Below are 27,632 nucleotides of genomic sequence, written 5' to 3' on the forward strand. Positions count from 1 at the left end.
AGACAAGCCCCTGGTTGGACACTTTTTCCACTCGAATTCATACACACACATACAGGTTCATGCACATGGAGCTGGACATGCAGGAGACGCTCTCCAGACCTAATCGAGGTGAGGATATTTCTTCTTTTTTAATAAATAGATGCATTGGTTCTGGAACTGTAGTTTGTTGATTGTTGTATATTTGAAATGTTTTATCTGATGGCAAACATTATCATGGCAAACATTATTATCATGTCATGTGACGTTTCTGTTCTAAGGTTGCTTAATCGTTGTCAGATGTGACTGGAAAAATTAAGAGGAGTGGAGAGGTTTGGATCAACATGTTTAATGAAGAGTTTGAAGATTCAAATGTCATGGATAAGTCACAACCATAGAAACCATGATTCTGAGTAAGTTATCATTCGTCTGCATAAAACACACACACACACACACACACACATACACACACACACACACATACACACACACAAAACAACTAGAGATGCACATTATTAAAATTCTGCCCGATACAGACTGATAAATTTTTCATGTTATGAATGATTGACATTCAAATTTGGCACTGTTTTGTTTGAATAAATTAAAAATAAAGTTTTTAAGTTAAATTAAGCATCGCAACATACCAATCAAAAGCTTGGGGTTGGTAAGATGTTTTTTTAATTAAATCTCATTTGTAGCATTTATTTGCTGTATTTATTTGATAAAAAAAATACAGTAAAATACTTAAAATTGTTAAATATTATTACAATTTAAAATAACTGTTTTCTATTTTAATATATTTTAAAATTAATTTTATTCCTGTGATCAAAGCTGAATTTTCAGCATCATTACTCCAGTCTTCAGTGTCACATGATCCTTCAGAAATCATTCTAATATGCTGATTTGCTGCTCAAGAAACATTTATTATTATCATTATTGTCAATGTTGAAAACAGTTGCGCTGCTCTGCTTCATAGTTTTGTGGAAACGGTGATGCATTTTTTTCAGGACTCTAGAAAGTTCATTTATTTGGAATAGAAACCTTTTGTAACAAAGTAAAAGTCTTTACCCTCAGATCTGATCCAATTAAACGTGCCCTTGCTGGATAAAAGTATTAATTCATTTAAAAAAAACAAAAACAAGTTTTTGAATGGTATAGTAATTTACTAAGCAGTTGTTAGTTTTTTTTTTTTTTTTTTTTCAAAGGTTGAATGTAAGATCATGACAAAGTAAATTTTAATGTAAAAATAGCATGCACAATTAAATATCCAATATCAAATAATACTGATTCATATGAATGTCAAAAATGTCTTATATCTTTGGATTACCAATATGGTGCCGATATATTGTGCATTCCATATCCTCAAAAAAATACAAGGTTGTTTTAACCCAAATTTGGGTCAAATATTGACAAACCCAGCTGTTGGGTTACATTTTTAAATTACATTTTTAACCCAACGGTTGGTTTGTCCATATTATACCCAAATTTGGGTTAAAACAACCCTGCATTTTTTAGAGTGTATGGTTAACCTATTTGAGCTATATACACTTCAGATTTGAGCAATTCTTCCCCCAAATTCTCCACAGACCTGACCAATGGGAGCTGCCAAATCCCTCTGGCAAATGACCGATTGGGTCTGACCTACATCTACAGCCTTGCCTTCTGTATCGGACTCCCAGTCAACCTGCTGTCCCTCTGGGGCCTGTACCAGCTCGGCCGGTCTGGTGGAGGCGGATGCCAACTGGTTTATATCCTCAACTTACTGCTTTCAGATCTTCTCCAGCTCCTCACCTTGCCTCTGTGGATCCTTTACCTGCAGGGAGACCACCGCTGGCCTTACGGGTCTGTGACCTGCCAGCTAGTGGGCTACGTTTTCTACGTTAACCTCTATGCCAGCGTCGTTTTCCTTTGCCTCATCGCCCTGGACCGCTGTCTAGCGATCGTGTATCCTCTTAGCAGCCGTGGCGTACGGAAAGTGCGTGTGGCAGCCTTTTCCGGTGTAATAGTGTGGACATTGATATTTCTGTTCTGCCTGACTGGCCTGTACCCATCTGTGTTCGAGCCCCAGAGAGAGCTGTGTCTGGAGCAGTACCCTGTGAGCACCAGATACGCTTACTTCAAAATTGCCACAGTTGCGTTAGGGTTCCTGATGCCCTGCTCTATACTAGGGTAAGTGAAAGGCACATGTTTTGGAGTTTCAGTGCAGCTGGGTCAATGAAATAATGCTCTTATTGGATCCAGATCTAATCATTTATTTAAAAACACATTAAGGGCCGGATTTACTAACAGCTTGCGCCAGCGCAAACCCTCTTTTGATGTTAAAAAACTACTGTCAGGTTTTACTAAAGAAACTCAGTGAAAAAACATTGGTGAAAAGGCGTGGACAGGGTTATTTTTGCGGCTGACCATTTCAGATGCAAACTTAATGGGAGGAGAGTATTTAAATGCATCCTGCAAGGTGATTTACGTACACAATATTTTTTTAACGGTTACCAGTTACCCCACAATACAAATATGAAAGCCAAAAAAATATGTATCATGGCAACTTTCATGTAGTAAAATCACTAAATGCCTTCCTTCCGCTGGAAAAAAACAGTCCCTGACCAGCAACAGAAGTTAGCCTACAATATTTTGCCTTTAGATGGCGGCAAAATACTTTATGAGTGAGTCATTCAGTTAAGAAGACTTTTATATTGAAAGGACTTAAACTTGAGAACACGGAGACGGAAAAGCAAGACAATAGCCGCGTTTCCATTCCTAGCCTTAAAATTGCGCAAATTGAAATTGTGAATTGAAAATACGCTTAATGGAAAGTTGGAAACACGTAATTTTCGCAAAAACTCCCATTTATCGCAAAATTTTTTTACACTCGCATGAGGTGGTTTTTCAGGCAATTCGAAAAAGAAATATTTCGCAAAACTGCAATGGAAGCAGTTTTTGCGCATTTACAGGTCACCTGACGTAGATGACGCGGTGTGTTTGGACAGAATACGAGACAGAGTTATTTATTAAACTCTTATAAGACAAAATAATTACAGGAATAATGGATTCTAAACCTCAAATAAATCCCACAATCAAGACCTCGAAGCAGATATGAGGGAGAAACACCCAGAAACACTTCATATGTGCCGCTCACAAGTATAATAAGGGTCGTTAATTCCCTACCATTAATGCTTGGAAAACACACATACATCTCCTTCGATTAAAAATAATGGTTAGTGCAGTGGCCATGTTTTTTGGAATGATTTACTTATCGCGAGAGGAAAAACTGAAGTTTTAGTCGCATAACATCGGTTAATGGAAACGCTGTCATTTCGCAATAGTTTTTTGTCGACATTTAGAAAAAAATCGCAAAAGTTTTGCGCAAATCTGTAATGGAAACACGCCTAATGATGCGTGTCAGAGCACGGGAAAGCCCCTTAACTGTTAAAAGGACAAGATATCGCAGCGAACACTCAAACAGAATTTTTTATTACGAATATAGGACTGAGCTGAAGGAAAATGCTATATCTACTGTAAGGCTGTGTGTCCACCAAAGCGTTTTTTTTCATGCGGCTGGCGTATTTTTTTCAATTGTTTTCAATGGGAGTGCCGCGTTTTTAAAACGGCATAAGCGTAACAAGGCACTTAGCGTTTTTTTTTTTAAGCTGAAGAGCGCTGAGGGTTCGGCGTTTTTTACAGGTCACCGAGAGTTGAAGAATGTTCAACTTTGGGTAAAACGCAGCGTTCACTGTCACTTTTTACCCAACCATCCAATCACAGTGGAGGAGGGGCGGGACTAATACCACACCGACCAACCGCCACTTTCTGCTTGTACAACTTCAACAGATGACAACAACAAGCATAATAACAAAACAAAATAATTTAAAACAAGAGCCAGAGAAAATACGTTACATTGTATTGACATTTTTATATAGAATCAACACAGAAACAAAATATGTGTGAAATGATATTCGTGGATATTCCGTATCATAACAAGCAAAGCGTCTCAACTGAAAAAAATGCTGCGCTGCCAAAGCGCTCTCAAGCACCATAGGCGTTTCAGCAGAGCGGCTAGTGTTTTCAGCTGGCTAAAAATCGTTTGGTGGCACACGGCCTTAAATGCAGGTACAATCGCTTACTCGATCTCTAACAATACTACTCTAAAACCTTCAAAGAACAATATCAGTGAGAACAAACATATGTTTATGTTGCTAAGAGTGGTTGCTAGGGGTGTTGTGTAGTACTAGACTGTATAAAAATATGGACGTAGTGTCCGTGACGTCACCCGTAGGTCTCTGAAGACCGTTTTTGAAGCCTAAAGTGGGCGTGGCCGACCGTCGCCATCTTGGCAGCGCGTCACTCCCGAATTTATTTCTTTTTACAGTCAGACAATTAGCTGAGGTAACGTGATGGCTAACAAACAGCAGACAAACGGCTAATGATGACTAATGATCACTGCAGCGGGAATCCACCTGCCACGCAAAAGTGGACACCCTTAATTATGCAGAACTTTAAGGCTTAATATAATGTAAACGGATGAGTTATAAAAAAATTCACCCCCCATTACAGTTGTCATGAAGGGCAAAATTAGCTGTATAGACCAAAGCCACATATTCAATTCAATTCAATTCAAATTTATTTGTATAGCGCTTTTCACAATACATATTGTTTCAAAGCAGCTTCACAGAAAGTGCATTTCAGAAATGTACATATAGAAATACAGTTAGTTAATCATGTATTGATTTAGGGCATAAACATATCGCCAGCGTCGAGTCGTCTCTTCACAGGCGCCGAGTCGTCTCTGCACCGGTGTTGCAGAATCTGTAGTTTCCATGAGAGGCTGGATACAAACTGGAGCTGACGATCTGTATTTACCTCGGGACTAGCGTCCCGAGATAACAACAGAAAAGCATATGGGAAATAATTAGCGTAGCTGCTGTTCGCAATATTAATGCATTCAATCTGATTCAACTGTAGTATAAAAGGTAAGTATTATGTGAATGCTTGGCTAAAGAGATGCGTCTTTAATCTAGTTTTAAACTGGGACAGCGAGTCTGAGCCTCGAACAGTATCAGGAAGGTCATTCCAGAGTTTAGGAGCTAAATGTGAAAACGCTATCCCTCCTTTAGTGGACTTAGATATCCTAGGAACGACCAGAAGCCTCGAATTTAGTGATCTTAAAGAGCGCGATGGATTGTAGGGCGATAGAAGTTCCGTTAAATACACGGGAGCTAAACCATTTAGGGCTTTATAAGTCAGTAGCAATACTTTGTAATTGATACGGAACTTTATAGGTAACCAATGTAGAGATGATAGAATTGGTGTTATATGATCGTATTTTCTTGATCTAGTAAGAACTCTAGCGGCGGCATTTTGGACTAACTGTAGCTTGTTTATTGAGGATGCAGGACAACCAGCTAATAAAGCATTACAGTAATCTAGTCTCGAGGTCATGAATGCATGAACTAACTTTTCTGCATCAGAAACAGATAGCATGTTACGTAACTTAGCAATGTTTCTAAGGTGGAAGACACCAGGCTGTAAACACGTTTTTTTCTGCTGTAAAATTTGGCATTTTAACATGGGGGAGATACAGATTTGACTCACTTTTGACACCAGTCTCAAGCAGCCAGTCAACGAATTGCAGTTTATCGTGTTGGTTTCAAGAGAGAGACGGGGAGGTTGCCGCTTGAGTGATACATAGAACCGTTGGGTGAAGCGGTCATAGCCGTGTTTTACCGTGAATAAAACACAGCTATAACTGACCAATCCGAATCAACAACTGTAACTAATCGTTTTATAAGGTGTGCTATAATTTACTGGCATGTGTGCCATTATTTACCAGATGCTAATTTGCGCTGTTCCTGGTAGATTACTTTGGTCAGGCTGTGTCTCTGTTCTTTAATTTGTGCGTCATTAGTAGATCATCCACAGAACTTTCCATCATCAAAAACTTCAACCGCAGTGAAGAAGGCTTCAGGACGTCCCAGACTGTCCAGCAAGCACCAGGAGCTGCTCAATATTGGCAGGAGGTGGTGTGACTGCATCTGCAGAGGGAGGGAAAGACTTTTGGATAACGGCCTGGTGTCAAGAAGGCCAGCAAATAAGCCGCTTCTCTCCAAGAAAAACACCAAGGACAGACTGAAATTCTCCAAAAAGTACAGGAATTGGACAGCAGAAGACTGTGAAGTTATTTTCCCTGATGAAGCCCCCTTCTGACTGTTTGGGACATATGGGAAACGGATTGACTCCTGAGAAGAAAAGGTGAACGCTTCCATGAGTCCTGAGAGACCGTCCTTGTGTGTGATTGCTTTTCATCCAAGAGAGTGGGTTCTCTCACAGTTCTGCCCAACATAAAGAATGGTGTCAAAAATTCCACAAAAGCAACTTCTCCCAGCGATCCAGGAGCAATTTGGTGGATATCCGTGCATTTTCTAAAATGAAGCGGCTCGGAGATCATTAGGCTACATTGAACTTTTAGATCTGTGGTTAGGCAACTCCCTGGATTTAATCCCAAAGAGAACTTGTGGACAAGCAGAAGTCCTCAAATTGTGATCTACTCCCAATAAGGCACGAGTGGATCACCATCAGACAGGATTTGGCCTAGAAGCTGCCAGAGTGAATCAAGAGGTTGTGAAGAAGAAGGGTCAACACTGTAAATATTGACTCTTTGCATAATTGAACGTTTTTGCCAATAAAAGCCTTTCAAACTTATGAAATGCTTATTACTGTTTTCCAGTAGGCTATATCATAGAAACATGTAAAAATACTGAAGCAGCAATCTTTGCAAAACACAAAATGTATGACACTGCCAAAACTTTTGGCCATGACTGAACTATTTCTGTTCAATAAAATAAAACATAAATATTAGTTGAAAACCATAAGAGTAAACGAACATTAGAAATGTTGCCTTGGCAATAAACTGAAATAAGTTTTAGTTGAAATGGAAAACAATATTATTATTATTATTATAGTTGAAGTGCTAAAACTAATATTTTCAAAATAAATGACAAAAGCACACAACAAAATTTCTAAAAATGAAACTAAAATTAACGTGAAAACTAGAAATATACAAAATGAAAGAAACTCCAAAATATTAATAAAAGTATAATAAAACTAACTTAGGTACACTAACACTGCCTCTTCTAATATGAGCATGCTTTTAATTTAATTTTGTAAAATATATTTAATATTTACATCATGAAGAAAAATAAAAGAAAATACATCATAAAGAAAAAAAGATCACAATTAAAAGACTGAAATTTCTTGATTTTTGTTATTATTATTTCATGGTGCAACCAGTATATAAACATAAACACACATATTATATAAACATAAACTTTTATGTTAGATGCGATTAATCAGTTTGACAGCCCTACTATATTTTAAATCTATTTTTACTATGTTTCACTACATAACCTTTTAAGCATAATTAATTTAAAACGTTTGTCAAAAATGGTATAATTATTTTTCATACAAAATGAAACCAACATGAAGTACAACATGAGTACATTTCTAAGAACTTGGCACGTGTTTTAAACTAGATTTCGAGGGGTGAGAACCAGAGGGGCGTAAGTGACATTTTAGGTGAAATGGCTATATCAACTGAAAGCTCTTTATGTGCTCTTTCAAAGGACACAATTCAGTGCTTAATCATTTTGGAGTTATTCATTATGAGCCAAAATAATTAACTTTAAACATACTAATAAGGCTTTTATTGGTGCTAAAAGGGCGTAACTGCACTTACGCTCTTTTGGCACTGAGAAATGTATTGTGGGTAAAGCCTCTGGATACCACATGAGTCAAAATGGTTGACACCACATGTAAGCCAGACAGCCTGAAGATGTATTATTAAGCTAATTTCTTGGAGTGATGTTGGAGAAAATGAAAACATCCAAAACCATGACCCCCGAGAACATAAAAAAAAACATGATGAGACGTGCACAAAAACAGTCCTTGTTCAGAGCAGTCACTTTTGATCTCGAACAAGTGCTGACTCCATGGAGTAACGTGAGCGAGTCTATAATACTCAAGGGATTTGAGCACCTACAACCTGACAGTCTGTGAATAAAGCAGCAAAGGAGCAAACTGCTACATGTGGCATGACGGTGAAGAAGATCGTATCGGTCCTCTCTAGTGCCTCTATGCAGTAAAAAAAAATCCATTACTGACTACAAACTCATGGAAATCTGGACGTGCAGCTATTGAGACAGCCAGAGAGAATGGGCCTGTGTAGTTCAGATGGGTATTACACTCTTGTAAGGATGGCGAGGAAGACCATGGTGCTTGAACTTAGTCGCAGTGACTTTCTGTATCCTTTTCATCACACTTGGTCTGAAACAAAACCAAGGATGCAGAGGGAGAAACAGAGAAAAAAAAGTGTCTGCGCTACACAAAAGAGGATCCAAAAGGTACACAGTTCAAATATGAACTGTCTGGCCAAGCATTTAAAATGCTTTTCAAGCATTAAAGTTGGAAAACAGGAGACCAGAGGTTATCATATCATTTTATCATTTTTTGGAACCTAAAAAGTTTGCAGATGTCCTCCCGGGATCACTGCTGTGGAAAAGAAAGACTTACGTACTTCCACTGAGCACACGGATCGCAGTGTCCTGCAGTCTTATATGGACTTCTACCAGACTTTACAAGTCAGCCAATCAGAGATAGTGATCTATCTAATGTACAAAAACATAACGTTCTTTATGACGCACATTGTTTTTGTTATGTTTTCATAACTTCAATATTTTAGTAACCTACAGTTCTGGAGCCTACTTTAAGTTGGTTAAATGGCTAAATGTTATTAATTAGTTGTTAATAATAATTAGTTATGCAATTCATTACTTCAGTATCATTCGGTTAAAGGAGAACTCTGGTCAATTTTAACATTGAGCTCATTTTTTTGTACATTTGGAGTGCTGTCAATACAGAGAACAACTACAAAAATCGGTGTTGCCTACAACTTATTGCCGAGTTATCGCCACACGCGCGTGATCATTGGTAACTAAACCTATGCGCGTGAACTCGGCAATCGATTACTTTGGACTTAAACCGAAAACAGGATGTAAAAAGGTATTTGCACTGGCTTAAATCACATAATTTTTATACATATCTTTCACATCTACTGCAGTCAGATCCACTCGTGTTCACTCAGAAGGAATCACTCACATTTTCTGTGCACTTGTAATGACACATCAAGGATGTTAAGAGGCTAAAAGCAGGTTTAGTACTTGCCCCATTGAAGTCAACAGGGTGCAAATTTTAAAAATAGAATAACTCGGTGTAGGCAACACCGATTTTTGTCGTTGTTCTCTGTATTGACAGCACTCCAAATGTACAAAAAAATGAGCTCAATGTTAAAATTGACCGGAGTTCTCCTTTAATGCACTGTAAAAAAAGAAAGAAAAGGAAGCTGCCTTCGATTTTAAGTACAGTCAACTTGGATGTTTAAGTAATTTCAACTTAAATTATATTAAACTGACTTTAAAAAAAAGTGTTGAGTCTTGTAAAACGTATAAAAAAGTTGAAAATTGCTTAACTAATTTTGATGAGTTAAAGCAATGTAAAAACATATGTTGACAACTCATTGATCATATTTATTTAATTAAAAAAAATCTGAATAAATGTTAAAAAAAGTCTTCAATAAGTATACTGTCCATGTGTGTTCACATTTTTCATAATAAAAAGGTTGGAATCAGTAATCAAAGTCAGATCAAACAATGGAAATATTTTGTTTTGGCCCTCCTGTAAAGTTGGTGAAATGTCACTCACTGGTTCTCACCTCTATTGCACACGCTCTCATTTGTCACTGCCCATGCAAGCTTATTAGAAACTTCTTGTCTCAGCACACACAGCCCCAGGAATGAATCAGCATACCGGCAAAATGCCATTGCAAAGATGACAAACACAGATACAACGTCTGTCTCTTTAAAGGAATGTAAACACAATCATAACTATATCATCTTAACCTTTTGGCCTTTCTTTCCTCTCATTCACATTCAGGTACACCTCGGCCCGAATCGGGTTGACTCTACGAAACTCCCCGTCTGTGCCGGATCACGAACGCCGCAGGATCGTCGCCACCCTGGTTGTCATCACTGTCATCTTCATTGTCATTTTTGCTCCTTATCATCTGGTTGTCGGCTACAGATTTGTCACCCTGCTTCTTACGGAGAGTGAAAAAGACCAATGTTCAGTGGAAGTTTCCCTCTACCTGTACTATCGAATCTGCTACGGGCTCACAAGCCTCAACACCCTCCTAGACCCTCTTTTCTACTTCTTTCTTTGCAACGACGCTCGCCAAGAGCTTCGCAGATCTCTCTTCTGCCCCTGCCGGGGTCAAAGGGCGCACCAGGGATCGCGAGTACAGACTTTTCCCAAGGGCCGTGCAGATGTTTAGCTGTCGTCTTGAGCAGATGCTAATCGGGGTTGGTGTCTTTGTAAGGCATGTGCTGAAACCAAGTTTTTCTTTCACACACGACATGAAAATGTCTTATCAGGCTGAGATTTGACTAATTACCTGTAGTGATGTCATTAAGATATGACTGGTATGAGACATTTGCACGTCCCCTGGATCTGGGAAATACACAAGTGTTTAGACTCCTAGACAGCCTGAGGAGACTCGAACACACAACTCTGTATTGCTGAAAATCCTTTATTACGTCTCTACTGAGTTCAGGTCTAACCGTTCAAAGGTTTGGGGTTTTTATTGTTTTTAAGGATGGCTCTTATCCTCACCAAGGCTGCATATATTTGATCAAAAATGCACAAAAAATATGTTTTCAAATGTAATTTATTCCTGTGATCAAAGCTGAATTTTCAGCATCATTACTCCAGTCTTCAGTGTCACGTGATCCTTCAGAAATCAGTCTTTTGCTGCTCAAGAAACATTTATTAATTATTATCAATGTTGAAAACAGTTGTGCTTCTTCATATTTTGGAGGAAGCTGTGAAATGTTGTGTGCCCTTGCTGAAGAAAATAATTACATTTTTAAAAAACTGACCCTAAACTTTTGAATGGTAGTGTATTTTGTCCAACATCTGTAAAATCTGTGCTATGCTCTGTTAGTTGTTTTAACAGAAACACAATCGTGTTGACAGTGATAAAAGTGAGAATTGAGCATATAGAAGTGGCTCGAGGATTATAGAGAAAAAAAAAAAAAAAAAAGATCCTGGACCAGAGCGACTCAGAAACCAGAGCAAAGGTCGAGCTCTTTTAAAATAGTTTTAAGGATTTCCAAGTCATGTCTGACACCTCCTGGAAGATATATGCAAAGGCAGGCACACATGTGCTGTGTTGAGCAGTGCACTGAGAATATAACGAGTGAGACTGCATGTGCTTGCATTTACACTATGGGCTGAAATGTATAGCCTACTATTTCCCAACATACTGCAACTATCAATATGTTCACTTCCGCGAGAAACTGGCAAATATCCACATTTTCCCTACTGCGTTTTAGATTATGGGAGGCACTTCCGGTTTGGGAAGGTTCCACTCAAAAAGACTGAAACAAATCATTTCAAATAATAAGGTTGCACTACAAATATTAATTATCCATCAGGTTGATTGAATGAGCTGTCAAATTTCCTTCATGTTTTATTTTTAGACGTCAGGATATAATAACCCAACGCTTGGTATTTTAAAGTGACGGTATTACCAATAACAGTCTCTGGCGAGGGGTCTTTTCAGTCGCTGCATTCATTTATTCCTGATCATTTTCTCTTTCCCCCCTTTGTGTTCCGCTGTAATAGTAGCTGAAAAGGGACAACATAGCCTATAGGCTACTGCACATTTATGGTCTGCTCTCCCGATTTAATTTACGATATATATCCCATAAGTAATTCACTGGAATAGTCTATTTTCTCCTCAAATCCATATCGTCTCTTTCCATGTTTGTTTACACGGATGCTTTAAAATGCTCCTCTTTTCACTTCTAATCCATATTAGTTTACTGTTTCTAAAGCATAGCCTAGATAAAATAGGCCTATTAATAATAAATCCCTTTTAAATGGCATTACTGTTCCAGCTAATGAACATTTGTGATTAAAGCAACAGCCTATCGCTGAGAAAATAATCAGGCTTTTGGAGTTATTCATGGTCTGTTGTAATTTGTTAATGCTTTTACACTTTTAAATTTCTTTGTAATGTTTGATGGTTGAAGGGAGAGTAGAATAATGGCATCTCACTGTATCCAGTTTAAATCCATTCATAAAGCGAACCTTTCCCTGATTGTTTACAGTTTAACTTAAGTTACTCCCACAATCCGCGCAAAGCATCACGGGGCGTAAAAAAGGTGGATATTCAGAAATAATGATGTACAGCTTTACTGTGCAGTTTATGCCGCCTACTGTTTTTAAATAGAATGTGAAACAGTATGAGTATGCATCAATAAACACTTATAAACTGCTGCGTTGTTTCCATATGGCCTTAGGCTACAGTTCGTTTGTTTGTTATCGTTTTGAAGTCTGATTAAATAGTTAGTAAAGCAAATAGTGGTTGATACTACTTCGGGTTCAATTGTCACACTGTAAATAAACGTTCATTTCATAACTGCACAAAAGCCGTTCCTAATTGTTTTAGAGGGCTGCCAAAAATGTGAAATTGACTTATTAAAAGGCTTGAGACAATCAGATAATCAGTGTTGGCATGATGTTATTTATTTTCCTGTGCATCCAGAGTGATTTTTCCCATGCAGGGTTAGGAGGAATGCATTACAAGTAACGCGAGTTATGTAATCAGATTACTTTTTCAAGTTATTAGTAATGCATTACATTTCAATTTTACAACAACATATTTGAGTTACTTTTTTTTTTTTTTAAATAAGGCAAATTACTTTGTTTTCCCATGTATTGACTGACAGCTCTCCTGTCCCCATGCATGTTGAGAGGATCATTATACTTTTGGTGTGAAAGGGACTTCACATTTGTTAAAAATAAACCTTTTTTTATTGTTTTTTTTTTTGTAATAAAAAAAAGAAGAAGCCCAGCCTAGGTGTAAAAAGTAATGCAATTTAATCACGTGATGGATTACTTCCCACAAAAAGTAACTAAGCAACGCAATTAGTATTGTTGTGCATTACTTTTTAAATAACTTTCCCAACACTGGTCGGTCCTAAGCTATTTAAAGCCCAAATAAGTGGCTCAGAACAAAAACCTGGATATGGAACATAAAGAGACAATGCCAATTTTCAAACCAATGTCTGCCTTTAATAAGCACTTGCTAAAAATAGATAAATAAATACTAAAAATCAAATTGAGTATCTTAAAAACATATTTTATAATTGAAAAATATATATAATTTAATAAAAAAATCATGCAAATTTAATTTTGTCGCAACCTAAAAAAATGTTTGGAATCACAAGTTTTGAATACAGTGTATAAACATCAATTCTCATTTCAGTAGTTCCTGATTGATGTGTATGTTATGCTGCATGACTGATGTATGATTCTGCATAATAACATGTTAAAATGTTACGACTATGAAGTCAGAAATCACACTGATGTTTGTGAAAATAGAATTATTTCTTTAGATTAAGATATTTTCTCTGTATGCTCAACAATCTCCATTCAAAACCTTGTGAGAACAGATATGGACATTGTGGCTCTACATTATCCTCTAATGTCACTACATATGCATGTGTTTAGAGTCCTATCATAAAAGGGGGGCTTTGTGTTGTCACATCACAGCTTATTTTCCTTGATTAGTTTTCCTTGCACCTGTTCAACAGGCTGAGTGCGGCGTCATGCAAAATGACAAATCTGCACCTCAGTGAGAAGAATCTGCAAATCAGCATATTAGAATGATTTCTGAAGGATCAGGTGACACCGAAGAAAGGTCAGTAACTTTCAAATCCACTTTATATCCCTTTGCAGTGTCTTGGATCTGTTCAGATACCCTCTGATGCACGACACATGTCCTCCAACATCTGCTGTCTTCAGCTGTTACACCGTCAACCCCCTCCTGAGTTCCTCACCCTCTCATTTGGTCAAACTGTTTGACGTGTCATTCCTCACACATCAATTAGTCAACCAACATCCTGGAACAGTTCACACCTTTAATGTGTTATAGCCTATCCCAGACAATTTGATGTACTTTTTAGTTAACCTTAATGGCACTTTTGTTTCCTTTTGTATCAGATATCAGTCCACAACAGTCATGAAGCTGTAAGATTTCACTATCCAACATCAGTTAAAAAAAGTATTGTAAGAATAGTTCAGTGGTTATGCATGGCATTTGATTACATATTCCATGGTATTTTAATGTTGCCATAAAGTATTTCAAACAGGGAATTGCACTGGGTTTAAAAAGCCGCAGTTTCAAGTATAACATTTTAAATGAGTCCTGATTCAAAAAGAAATAAATTTTAAATGTTTGACATACAAAATCAAATGGTTGTGCCTAATGCACCAAAGGCTTCAAAGTGTGTTTTAAATTTAGTACATTTCATGATTATTTATCATGCGGTTGCATAGGGTGTTATAACAGGCCCCAAAGCACCTGGCATCGCCTCATCATGTTCAACAAAAAATGATCATATTTTCAAGTATAACATTTTAAATGAGTCCTTAGTCCTGATTCAAAAAGAAATACACCGGATATTTTAAATGTTTGACATATAAAATAAATCGGTTGTGCCTAATGCACCAAAGCCTTCAAAAGTGTGTTTTAAAATTAGTAGGCTACATGTCATGGTTATTTATCATGTGCATGTGGTTGCATAGGGTGTTATAACAGGCCCCAAAGCATCTGGCATTGCCTCATCATGTTTAACAAACATTATCATATTTTCCCTGAGGTAGGCTTAAAACTGGGTCTTTACATGACCTGTATCTACATATCAGTTTTTGTGAATCAGTCAAAAACCTGAGCCACCCAAATATAGCAACTAACTACACATTACTGGCGCTAATAAGACAAACCCGGCGAACGAGGATCCGCGAGCACTGGGTCCGCGTCGACCGGCCCCCAACAATTCAACCAATCACGGCGCACGACTGTGCGTGAGTGGCAGCTCAGTAGACCAATCACGACCACAAACTCTACAGTGGGCGTGGCCAGAGTGGAGAGGGGTGGGGATTTCGGGGTCATTCACACAGACAGTCTTGCTGCTCCGCTCTGACGGCGTGTGTTGGAGGGGAAGGGTGAAGCAGCACAGCAGCACTACAGTCTTATTAAACAACAAACGTCCCAATCAGCAGCGTTTTCAGACGTAGTAGAAAGGATTCTCACGAAAATCATATGCAAGGAACCGTGAGTTCAAGTGCCAGAAGGCGTCGGTGACCGTTGATCAACGGCTGCGCTAGCTGTTGTGCTAACACTCGTCATCAGACAACATCAGTCCAATCCGTTTCTAACTGTAATACCGCGAGCTTCTCTCGCGCTTTAGCCAGCAGTCATTGAGTTGATTTGCCCCGCTGGAAAGGGTGTTGGAGCTGAACCCCTTCCTGTGGCTCCTGTGCTCCCCCGTCACCTTTGCCCCCCTCTTTCACCCGAAACACTGGACACACACAAGCGGCCGGAGAACGGCGAGAGGCCCGTGAAGCTGGGGGTGGTACCGGACTCGCTCGCTTTAGGAGCGCCTAAAGAAAGGCTCAGTCGTGGGGACTCGCCGACCAACATGGACGGGTTGGCTGTGGAGGTGCGCGGCTCCAACGGGGCCTTCTACAAGGTAACCTCATTTTAAACAACAGTATGAAACCATAACGGTCAAGTGTACGCATTCACGAACGAGTCGGGACAGCTCAGGTGGGGTGCAGTGATGTGTATCACTTTCAAAGAGGCCCGAGATGTGCTGTGATGTTTTGGACCTGCTCGCTCGCTAGTCATCGGCCTGATTTGGATTGATTTGTTTGTTGTATTTCTTAGCTGGTAAACAGGGGAACCATGGAGTCCTGTTAGCAGGTTAGCTAATGAGTCTGTTGATGAGGGTAGTGTCTCAACATCTAGTGAGCTGCCCTACCTAGACAGCACTTCTGGGCTTTCATAAGAGGATGGGTGGCTCACTTTGTTTTGAGACACATGGGCCTGGTTTCACAGACAGGGCTTTGATTAAGTTCAGTTAGGACATTTAAGTAGCTTTGATAAACATTACTGGTGTGAATATTGAGAAACAACAATGGCATAGTTTAAGATATGTCAGTGCATGTTGCTTTCAGTTGAAACAGCTCAAACATGCATTTTAGTCTAAGCCTTGTCTGTGAAACCGGGGGATGATGGGACACTCCATCGGTGCTCGAAGGGATAGGTGGCCCAAAAATTAAATTTGTCATCATTTATCATCCTCATGTTGTTCCAAAACCCTTTCTTTCTTCTATGGGCCACAAACGGAGATGTTCGAGTATGACAGCGTTATTCACTGTCACTGCATCCTTTTTTTACCAGGCATTAAGTGTGAATAATTCTGATGTCATCATTCTTCCAAAATGAAGATGAAGATTTCATTTTCGGATGAACTATGCCATTAAGACTAAGGCCATGTGGTGGTTGTTTTTTAATACATATAGGCCTGGTTTCACAGACAGTTCAATTTGGACGTCTCTAAGTAGCTTTTATAAACATGCCGTAGAAAAAAGCATTACTGGTGCGAATCCTGAGACAAATCAATGGCACTGACATTTTTTTAAGATATCAGTGCAATTTGCTTCCAGTTAAAACGGCTAGTCTGGGACTCGTCTTAAACCTTATCTGTGAAACCGGGGGATCAAGTGCCGGCCTTATATCGTGTGTTTTATATGCATATTGGTGCCATTATGATTGGTTGTGTTTTTCAAAAGCCTGTCCTCTTTGTTTGATCCGCTTGAGTTCAGGTTAGGCTGTGGGAAACCACTCAGTTCAGCTTTTGTGACGGAAAAAAGTGTTGCGTCAACCGAATGGGCCGTTTGGACCAAAGACTCGTTCCAGAACTGCTGTTGCCTATGAATTCATTCAGGTTGAGTTGAGATCAGTCCCGGATGATGAACGGCTCCTCTGACCAATCACGAGGTATTCATTTAGGTATTGTGACCCTCCAGTTTGATCAAACTACAGCTGTGAAGTCACACAAATGTTTCAGTGATTTCATCCATCTCTGTGGAAGTGTGAACCGAGAATTCAACAGAGCCTGTATTGATGGGCGTATTATTCCATAGGTAATATATATAAGGATATACTGTTTAGTAGTAAGGTGACTGACGGCTGTTTCAAGCTGTAAAACTCTGAGGGGCCGAAGCAGGTGCGAGAGGAACAGGTGATCTCTCTCTCTCTCTCTGCTGACACCCAACACTCTACAACCCCCCACCACTATAACTAACACACTCCTATCTGGTCTTATCCTTTGCTCTCTTCATGCCCGGTACACATTGAATGATTTTGGGTCGTCCCAAATTAAATATGACTAATCGTGGCGATTGATCTCTGTGGTCGTGAATCCTAAACGCTGGATCTACGTCACACAGTGAGAGAGGCTCAAAGACGGCTGTTGTCACTGAGTTGAAGACTGAGTTTTCATTTTCGGATGAACTATGCCATTAAGACTAAGGCCATGTGGATGTTTTTTTTCTGTCTGTGAAACCAGGCCCATGTGCCTCAAAACAAAGTGAGCCACCCATCCTTGCGACCAAAGATAATTCTGCCTGCGATAATTCCCTGACAATTTCTCACGATCATCTCTCAGTGTGTTTGCTGCTACGACCCTCGTCTACTGACTAGCCAATAAACATGCAACATGAAATGGCGTATTGATCAACCCGATTCGCTAAAACTATTTTCCTCAAGCTCCATTTGCAAGATTGGCGTGGCGTTTTCCCAATCCATGACCACGTCCATATCCTCCTCTTTCGCTTCCTCCTTTTTTTTTCAGCGCACATAAAAAACACAATTCAGTGTGATTCATCTTGCTCTGTTTGCTCACCACTAGCTCATGCTGATGACGTTTTATTCTTCTTTATTAACTTGCGTCGTAGCCTACCATTCAACAAGTGTGATCATCGTACAGTCAACATACATGTCGTATCCGAGATGTCGTCCAGTTTGATCTGTAAATGATCTTATAGGATTGCCAAAATCACACAGTCTTTAGCGGGCGTTACTTTTCCCTTCCGTGACCCGTCATGTTGTTATGTAAAAGATGAGTTCTTGCCAATTTAGTCCTGCCTCTGTTTTGTTTATAAACATATTCTGCATTTTTTGCTGTTAGCACTGTTTAACATATAATCCCAGAAAACAAGAGTCGCCACTTTCCCTTCTGTTCTGGGATTTAAGACGCCCTTACAAAATGCCTTTTGGGGAAAGTCTGCCCTAATATTCAGAGCAGTGATCAATGCATCTGATATGTGCAGATTATAACACTTGCATGTCTTGAAATATGTACTTTCATGTTTGTTTGTCAAGCAGGGTTTTGTTTTCCCCAAAGTAACATATAGTCTTTGTATAAGACCTGTTCATAAGTGTGAAATATGAAAGTCATTTCTTTTAGACTTGCAGTTTAACTTCAAGGTTTCTACGAGGTTCCCCCATGTGTGAATGAATGGAGGTCTCCGTCATAGATCAGTCATCCGCCACTCGTCCTGTTGGGTCCTTGCAGTCTGTAGTGGCACATTCCCAGAACGACCACCCTAACGTAAGCCTCAGTGCCGCTCAAGCGGTCAGCAGACATGGGGATATGCAACTTCACAATCTAGTATGTTTGAATGGCTTCAACACGGGACAGTCTATATTAAAAGCCTGCCCTGGTGCTTTTCAGATTTTGCTGACTTGTAAGCAGGGATTTAATTGCTCATAAATAGAGCTGGTTATTGTACATGACTTTAGATTCACAGTTTTTTTACTGGTTCAGTGCCGTCTTGCCCTATAGACTGACATACAGAAAGAAGTACTGTACGTCTCTCTCAGTTGGATAATGTGGATTTGGCAGCCGTGAGAGTGCAGATTCATCCATTAGTCGCTTGTGTGTGAATTCATGTGTCTCGTGACTCTAAATAGGCCTGCATATGCACTTGAGCTAGTTTTTCTGAAACCAGCCAGTCTCTTCCAAGCAGGTTACACACTGTCTTCCCGTCCCATATTAGGCATTGTCTGTGTGTTAGCTAAGCTATGATGGGGGTGGCGGCTGGAGTAAATCGTTTTATGGCAGCTCGGGTAGATTTGTGGAGGTAGGAGGAGTGATGGATGAGGAACAGATTTTGAGGAGGGGACTCTGGGTGCCTCCCTCCAACTCCCCTATTACGTCTCGCATTCACAAGCTCTCACATGCTACACCTGTGACGTGCGTGTGGCCACGTTTGTGGCACACGATGCTTTATCAACTTAAAGAATTAGATAACTTCAAAATGAAAATTCTGTCATCATTTAATCACCCTCAAGTTGTTTCAAACCTGTATGAATTTCTTCTGTTGAAGATATTTTGAAGAATGTCGGTAACCAGACAGTTGATGGACCCCATTGACTTCCATAGTAGGAAAAAAAATACTATGAAAGTCAGTGGTTTGGTTACCGACATTCTTCAAAACAACCTGAAGAAATTCATACAGGTTTGAAACAACTTGAGAGTGAGTAAATGATGACAGAATTTTCATTTTGAAATGATCTAATCCATTAATGTGTAATAGCACACGGTTTTGCATCACGTTTGTGTCTCACGCAGGTTTTGTTAGCAAATGTAACTCCCTAAACAACAGGAACTAACTTGGTACCATGGAGAACAGTTGTGCTGATCATATTTTCTCTTGTTTTTTTTTAGGGTTTCATCAAAGATGTACACGAAGACTCCCTCACAATAGTCTTTGAAAACAAGTAAGTTGGCCGAGCTATTCCATGCTCTTTCCCAAAGCCTTTGACGAGGATTTGCTTGAGTGTTCACTCTCTGCCACCTACACAACCAACACAAATATAAAGTTAGCCGAGGAGAGCTTGACCCTGTTTAAATGCAGTGTGTGTATCTCTGGGGTATTTAAAAGTGGCTTAGCAATGGTACTGCAGGCTGGCCTGTTACCAGTTATCTTGAAATATTCATATAACATATATAAACGCACACTACCGTTCAAAGGTTTGGGGTCGTTACGATTAAAAAAAAAAATATTCAGCAAGGATGTGTTAAAATGTGACAGTAAAAACATTTTCAATGTTATAAAAAGTGCTGTTCATTTTAACTTCATTAAGCAGAACAACTGTTTTCAACATTGAAATAATAAGAAATGTTAATTGAGCCGCAAATCATCGTCATATGATTTCTGAAGGGCCACGTGAGACTGGAGTAATGATGCTTTTACATTTTAAAATAAATTTAAATGGAAACATTTCAATTTGTAATCATATTTCACACTGTTTAACTGTATTTGTGATCCAATAAATGCAACCTTGGTGAGCATAAGAGGCTTCTTTCAAAAGCATTTAAAAAAAGAACCCCAAACTTGTAATGTGTAGACATCTTAAAGAATATTAACATGGTTGTATCCATTATTTTATTGATTAAATTCATTCTAGTATGAACGTACAAGGATATCAATCTATTTAAATGCATGTAAGATAGGGTCTTATCTGATTTGGCACATCTCACTATCAGCTTGTTTTCTTAAACGCTTAACTGATAGATCACTTCCACTTTTCCTTCAGCCATGTGCTCTCAGCACCTGTGCTACCTCTCTGTCAGACAGCTCTTTATAGTTCTCCTCTCCCCCTCTTTCACCCCCCATGTCACCCTACTCCTCCCATCTTTATCTGTCTTTTTTCTTCTCCTCTCACTCCCCCGTTTCGGGCGGACTGAGATCCGTAAATAGCCTGGTGAGGTATGCAGGCAGGGGAGTGTGGGACGGTAGCCCTGCCATTCTTGGGATGGTTCTGCTGACCCATGCTGTGGATTTTTATTAGATTTGTGTATAATGGTGTCTAACTAAACCTGAGTTTAGCTGTTATGGTCAAACAGATTAAGACACTGAGGTTTTTTGCTAACTGAGTAAACTGCTAGTTTTCATGACACTTTTGTTTTAATTTAAGAGTGACTTATTCAAAGTTGTGAACTTTACATGTGCATCTGAGAGCATATGTTTTGCTCATTTCAGTAGAGCCACAATAAACCCTCAAATGTCGGTGTCGACACCCCCCCCCACCCCCCTCACACTAGAGTGATACTAAATTGACACTGACATCTGCCAGAGGAAACGTATTAAACTGTGCTGGTTCTCTCTGCGTTGGGTTCGTGAGCGCAGGGTTTTTGGAGGTGGGGTGTCAAATAAGTGAAACTAGAGTTGTACCTGTCGTTAGAAAGCTGACTGACAGCTCCCTCTGTGTGTGTGTGTGTGTGTGTGTGTGTGTGTGTGTGTGTGTGTGGCTTCTTTCCACAAGTTGGCAACCGGAGAGACAGCTGCCGTTCAGTGACGTGAGGTTGCCGCCCCCAACCGATTACCACAAGGACATTTGTGAGGGAGATGAGGTGGAGGTAGGGATACGTTCACTCCTGAAACCCCAGGAGCACTCCTCAAATCATCACCCTGAAAAAAAGCCCCCACATATGAATCATCACTGGAGAAATAGCCCTTTGAAATGCTCTGCTTACAAAACATGTATCAGATTCTCATCTTACATTTACTTTCCTTTGCCCTAAACACAGGTCATTCTTTAAAGACAACATGAAATGCCTTTACAACACATTTAACTTTAGTAATATGACGTACTTCTGAGTGAAACGCAGGAAATTATGTATAAAGGGGCTTTATTTATAATGAGATTTTATCCATTGGATTGATTGGATGCCTATGTAGCCTTTATGTGAGCTGACAAAAGTTGTTATATTTTGACTACAAGATATTTTGACTATAATAATCAATTATTTTTTTTCTTTAGGATGGTGTGTGCTAAATAATACATTTATCAGTTTGGATTTCATGTTGTCTTTAAGAGTGTTAACGTTGTTCAGTTTGATTTATACCTCTCCTGTCTTTTCATCACTATATTCAAAATATTTTCACTGCAACACCTGTATAACTTAAAGGGGTCATGACATAATCAAATTTGCTTTTGACATGAAAGAGGTCTTTGAACCATTAAAACTTCATTCAAGTTTCATGGCTTATAACAACGTCCTCATTATAAACAAAGCATATATATTTAATCAAGCTCCAAAAACGGTTAGTTTTGATATTGCGGGATCTGTGACGTCACACGGGCAAATACATTTGTAATGTTATTAACATAATGTTTTCAAACCACTTTGGCATTGATACTGTTTCCTATGGAATGACGTTAGCCAATCATAACCGTGGCCGTTCACTAACAAGCCTTAAAGGTTCCGCCTTTAAAAACGTATCATGCAGACAGGATCAGAATGAATGTTGAAAGTAATCGTTTTTCTGCATATATATATATATATATGTATGTATATATATATATATATATATATATATATATGTATATGTATATGTATATATGTTTTTATGTGTGTGTGTGTGTGTGCAAAAACCTTTATTAACATTATAAGTGAACCTCAAGGAAAATGTTAAAATAATAAATAATAAAAATCCATGTCATGACCCCTTTAAATTGCAAAACATGATCAAACATTTGATATTGCCCATTTTATATTTGTTCCAATATCTGGGATTGGCTGAAATGAGTGTTTGTGATGCCTTGTAGCATTTAAATTTTTATTAAATCTATATTATTATAAAATAATATAGAATTTCAATATGTACTATTTCTGTTATTGGTCATAAGAAAATTAAAATTATTACTTTGAAATTGCCAATTTGACTGATTAACAGATCCAACATCTACCAACAACATTGTCAATGAATAATGCATTTTTTTTTTTTTTTTTTGGTACATATTGTGTAAAATAAATGTTTCTGCAAATGTATGTACATCTTAAGTGCTATCATTAAATTATATTATAATGTAGATTGGGCATCCTAATCTAGGTATTGGTGTCTTCCATTAAGAAATCGGCTTTTCTACCCCTCTCTATCACAGTCTATTCACACACACTCACAATGTCCATTTTTTCAGTGCTTTCCTTACACACACACACACACTGAGCTGGTCTTTCTCCTGCAGGTTTACTCCAGAGCCAATGAGCAGGAGCCCTGCGGCTGGTGGATGGCGAGGGTGAGGATGATGAAGGGAGAGGTAAGTCGGGCCTAGGTGAGCATGTGTTTGATCAGATGTGGGTTACTGGGTCTGCATTTCAAGGGTTCTGTCTCATTATTCATGCCTCCAAGTCCAAAGTGAATGTATGAATATTGATGAAGGGTGTTTTGGGTCTTTTTGGGACTTGCTGCTCCAGTAGGCCTTTAACACACACAACTGCAGCACTGACCCAGTTACCCACAACCACTAGAGTGATCTCATTTATTGAGTCAGACTGAAGCCCATGGTGATCTAATAGCAGATCGCCTCAAGCTCTAGAATATGTGTTCAGTTTGCATGAGCAAGATAAACAGCCGCAAAATGTAGGTCCATTTAAAGACATCTGGAATCTTCTATATGGATCCCACTTAAGGCATCAGATTAAAGGAATGTTCTGGGTTCATCAATTAAAGATTATTTACCTATTATGCCCTTTTACAAAGTCTTGATTTTGTGATCTACTACAATAGGTTTTCATTCTTGAATGCAGATCATTTTTCACATATTCTCCATCTCATCTCTTCCCAGTCTGTCGGTGATGCTCTGTTTAGGTCCTGTCTCTATGAAGCCCCTCCTTCTGAAAAGCACAGTGTGCTCTGATTGGTCGGCAGTACCAGTGTGGTGTTGTGATTGGTCAAGCTCTTCGGGCGTGTTTGGGAAATGTCCCGCCTGTTACCATAATCGCGAGTTTCAACACACTGCTAACCAACTCAACCAGGCCTCATCCCTTTATTCTGCGTATGCCTTGGGCAGGAATTATTTAAATGAGGAATATTGTGAAATGTTTGTTACTGAAAGAAAACTCAAGACTACAATGGGAGTTCAGAAACAGTGACACTGATATAGAGAATAACTCCCGCTGGAGGGACTTTGCAGACGTTTTTCATGCTCAAAAAGCAACATTACACACTAAAAAAAAAGTTAAAATCATAATGAGTCCTCTTTAATACTAATACACTACTAACACTGCTTAAACTCCTCAGAGCTTGTGTCTGCCACTGTTTATTGTCACATGTTCCTGTTCAAACCTGCCTCTGGACACACATTTTGGCTAATTAGGTTAAGGCAGCACATGGGTGACAGGCAGACTTCTCATAGTGAAGCACAGGGACCCTTTCTTCTCCCTCCTGCACACTTTACTCTTGATACTGGGGCAGTCGAATAATAGGACGAATTTAGACTTGACTTTTGACTGCATTCTAGGTCATCGAGTGTAGTCGCGTGTTACGCTGATATGAGATGTGGCTGCTTATTATAGGGTTTGTTTTTGGGTTCCCCGATTATCTTCAAATCTGTTTTCTCCCTCACTGCTTTTACTGCGTTACAGGCAGTAGGTACTTAAAGTTGTCTTAATGCTTCTGTCTGCACGATGGCTTCGGTCTCACTGAGCGTGTGCTGTGCTACGTTGTCGGGATAATTCCGGTTCAACGGGCTACGCGGAAGCGAGAAATAATTATTTATTATACATTTTAAGGCCAGATAAGTAGTTTGTTGAGGGTTGGTTTGTGAAGGACTACACGCCTGCGTTCATATATATTCAAACGCACATTGAATATATTTGATGTTCTTTATTCTAGAGCTGCTGTCAAGCCAAAACAATCTGTTACTGTCATTTCCTAATATCACTGTAAAGATGCTTTGAAACAATCTATATTGTTAAAAGCACTATATAAATGAAGGTGACTTGACTTGCTAACGTGTCTCATCAGAGTGACTTATTACTGTCAGTTTGAGCTAGTGATCTAGCACAACAAACCCGTCTTTGAGCAGCTTCAGTCTGTTTGCTGTGTCTTTAAAGTGGTGAGGCTGTGAAAGAGGCCATTGTGACTTGTGTGATAAACAGTCAGCTGGTCATTACTGAAAAATAAACCCAACAGGAGCCAAAATCAAAGATGACTGTCTTTATCTCGCTTATTGCATGGATAATTGCCAAATAAGTAAATAAGAGGGCATTTAAAATTGTTTTTGAGTTAAAATGATGTTATTAAATGGACAAATATGCATCCTAACAGTATTTATACAAACATATTTGGTTCTAGAATGCCGTGTTTAAACCAATCAAAATGATTCCACAGAGCAACAGTTGGTAGAATAATGCAATTTAACTACCCTTAATGAGTAACAAGCAAAGGTTAGCATGCAGACATTATCGTATGTGTGTGGTGGGCATTGATATATCTGTTTTTATCATTTCATCCCGATTCAGTTCTATGTGATCGAGTATGCAGCCTGCGACGCCACATACAACGAAATCGTCACATCGGAAAGAATCCGGCCTGTCAATCCCAACAGCCCCTCCTCTGAAAACTCCTTCTACAAAATCCCTATTGCTGTACCCGAGGATCTCAGAGAAATGTAAGTCACATGTTCTGATGGTCCACTTTTTAATGTTTACAACTCTTTATTGCAGTGGTTCTGTGGGGTCGCAGGTCTATTCTGATGGGGGTGGCACACAGCTAAGGTTGGGTAACGTTCATATTTTAGCGATTTGGATTCTGCTTATCGATTCCCAGTTTCGATTCCAATATGGTAAAAAAAAAAAGAAAAAAGTCAAACATATTATCCTGTGTGCTTTTTTGCAAAATGTTCTGTGATATTCGATTCCCAACGATTCCCCCTACAGCAGGGGGAATATGCTAAATGCAACTAATTATACAATCATGCACAGTTAGGGTGGAAAAATAAATGGTCTTTTTTATAACTTTTGAAATATTTATATTACACTACAGTCCAAAGGTTTGGGGTCAGTATTAAAAAAGAAAAGAAAGTAATACTTTTATTCAGCAAGGATGCATTCAAATGATCATTTATGTAATTGTATATGACCATTTATTATTAACATTTATAAAAGATTTTATTTCCATAAAAATATGAAGAATATGAATCATTTCAACATTGATAATAATAACGAATGTTTCTTGAGCAGCAAATCATCATATTAGAATGATTTCTGGAGGATCATGTGACACTGAAGACTGGAGTAATGATGCTGAAAAGCTTTGATCACAGGAATATTTTAAATTGTACTATTGAACAGTTTTTCTGTATTTATCATCAAATGCTGCCTTAGTGAACAGAAGAGACTTACGACCTCAAACTTTTTGAATAGTAGTGTATATCTGCACATTTTCTGGTCTCTCCACGATTCTGTCTTGCTTCCTCTAAGCAGTATTATGGTTTAAATTTGTCTATCAATTTATCTCAGGCTAACCAAATTAAGCCAATGTGAACAGATGGTGCGGTGATGCTTAAAAGCCATGAAAAAAAGAAAATCTTTGAGAGAAATAAAATACGACCCAATTTATATTAACTATATCAAGACACACCAGCAGAACCATTGCTTTATTGATTTTGTAAGAATTTTGGAGGAATTGTTTATTTATTTATTTTGAATATTGCAGCTGTTTAACTGAGAACATCCACAAAGACTTCAGGAAAGCAATCGGAGCCAACTGCATCTTCTACAACACCTCTACACACCAACTAATTGTCCTGGTCGGTGTTTAATGCCTCTTTATTCTCGTTTCATGAGACTGAAATATGCTCTGTTGTGTCTGAAGGTGTTTGTCTGTTTCTCCACAGTCCACAAACGAGTCCACGGTGAAACGAGCATCTCTACTGAGTGACATGCACTTCCGGAGTATTCGCACCAAACTCATGCTGATGTCCCGTAATGAGGAGGCCACCAAACACTTAGAGGTTAGCAAATATGTGCTACTTTTTTTTTTTTTTAACTACCATTTGTTACTCGTTTTGCATTTAAATAGGTTAGCCTGTCCTAAACAACACAATGAACATGAAGAAGATATAATAGCTGGTTGAGATTATTGCATTGATTTGTTAATAATATCAACTTGAGCGATTAACAGAAATAGTAGCTCCCCTTTGTGTCAGTTGCAGGCTTGATAATGGAATTTGTCAAATAGTTTTCATTCAATTAAGTAAATATTGTAGAAAAATATTTGTATACATCTCTTTTGCTGTCATTAAATTGTATCATGTATATATTGCTATTATTTTTGTCAGCTTGATCTGTGGATATCAGTATAGGCATAAACCTATGTAAGTTGAGCAGTAGTTAACTTGATTTAGGTCTTGTACAACAATGTTTTACCACAAATACCAATTCATTAAGTAAACAAAAACTGAAGAGCTGCCTGTGCTTTTTTTTATTCGGGTATAGCAGATTTTTCCCCCCCTGAAGCGCCACAATTTGTGGAAAGAATTCCTCTGCAGTTCAAACTTTATTCCCCTGTTGATTGTTAGTGCAGTTTTTCTTTTGGTCATTAAATGCATGTTCCTTAAAAGTGATCCTGGTCATGCTAGAATCCCCATGTGGTTTAATTAAACAGACATCCAGCTCAACATGTGTGTGTTCTTGTGTGTGCCGCAGACGAGTAAACAGCTGGCGTCTGCGTATCAGGAGGAAGTGCGGGTGCGTGAGGATCTGATGGGTTTGGCCATCGGTTCTCACGGCGCCAACATCCAGCAGGCCCGCAAAGTTCCCGGCGTCACAGCCATTGAGCTGGAAGAAGAGAGCTGTACATTCAGGATCTACGGAGAGGTTTTCATCTCTTTTTTT

The 27,632-nt window shown here is 38.8% G+C and overlaps 2 protein-coding genes across 2 annotated transcripts in view; both read left to right on the forward strand.

Annotated features, from left to right (window-relative positions):
* LOC308680797 (putative G-protein coupled receptor 132) lies at window positions 1–12,586 on the forward strand. The gene is made up of 4 exons (XM_081349139.1): window positions 1–108; window positions 258–389; window positions 1,563–2,145; window positions 9,958–12,586. The coding sequence occupies exons 2-4, from the start codon at window positions 380–382 to the stop codon at window positions 10,352–10,354; spliced, it is 990 nt and encodes a 329-aa protein (XP_081205265.1). The 5' UTR covers window positions 1–108; window positions 258–379; the 3' UTR covers window positions 10,355–12,586.
* Window positions 12,587–15,026: 2,440 nt separating this feature from the next.
* The window catches only part of fxr2 (FMR1 autosomal homolog 2), a 32,055-nt gene continuing 19,449 nt past the window's right edge, over window positions 15,027–27,632 (forward strand). The window contains exons 1-8 of the mRNA XM_081359870.1: window positions 15,027–15,623; window positions 19,671–19,723; window positions 21,272–21,365; window positions 22,979–23,050; window positions 25,257–25,405; window positions 26,452–26,545; window positions 26,633–26,749; window positions 27,444–27,614. Of these exons, the coding sequence (XP_081215996.1) occupies window positions 15,573–15,623; window positions 19,671–19,723; window positions 21,272–21,365; window positions 22,979–23,050; window positions 25,257–25,405; window positions 26,452–26,545; window positions 26,633–26,749; window positions 27,444–27,614 (801 nt within the window). The 5' untranslated portion in view covers window positions 15,027–15,572. The remainder of the gene's footprint in view (window positions 15,624–19,670; window positions 19,724–21,271; window positions 21,366–22,978; window positions 23,051–25,256; window positions 25,406–26,451; window positions 26,546–26,632; window positions 26,750–27,443; window positions 27,615–27,632) is intronic.

This window comes from Scardinius erythrophthalmus (assembly GCF_964197995.2).
Source record: "Scardinius erythrophthalmus genome assembly, chromosome: 2".
Lineage (NCBI taxonomy): Eukaryota > Metazoa > Chordata > Actinopteri > Cypriniformes > Leuciscidae > Scardinius > Scardinius erythrophthalmus.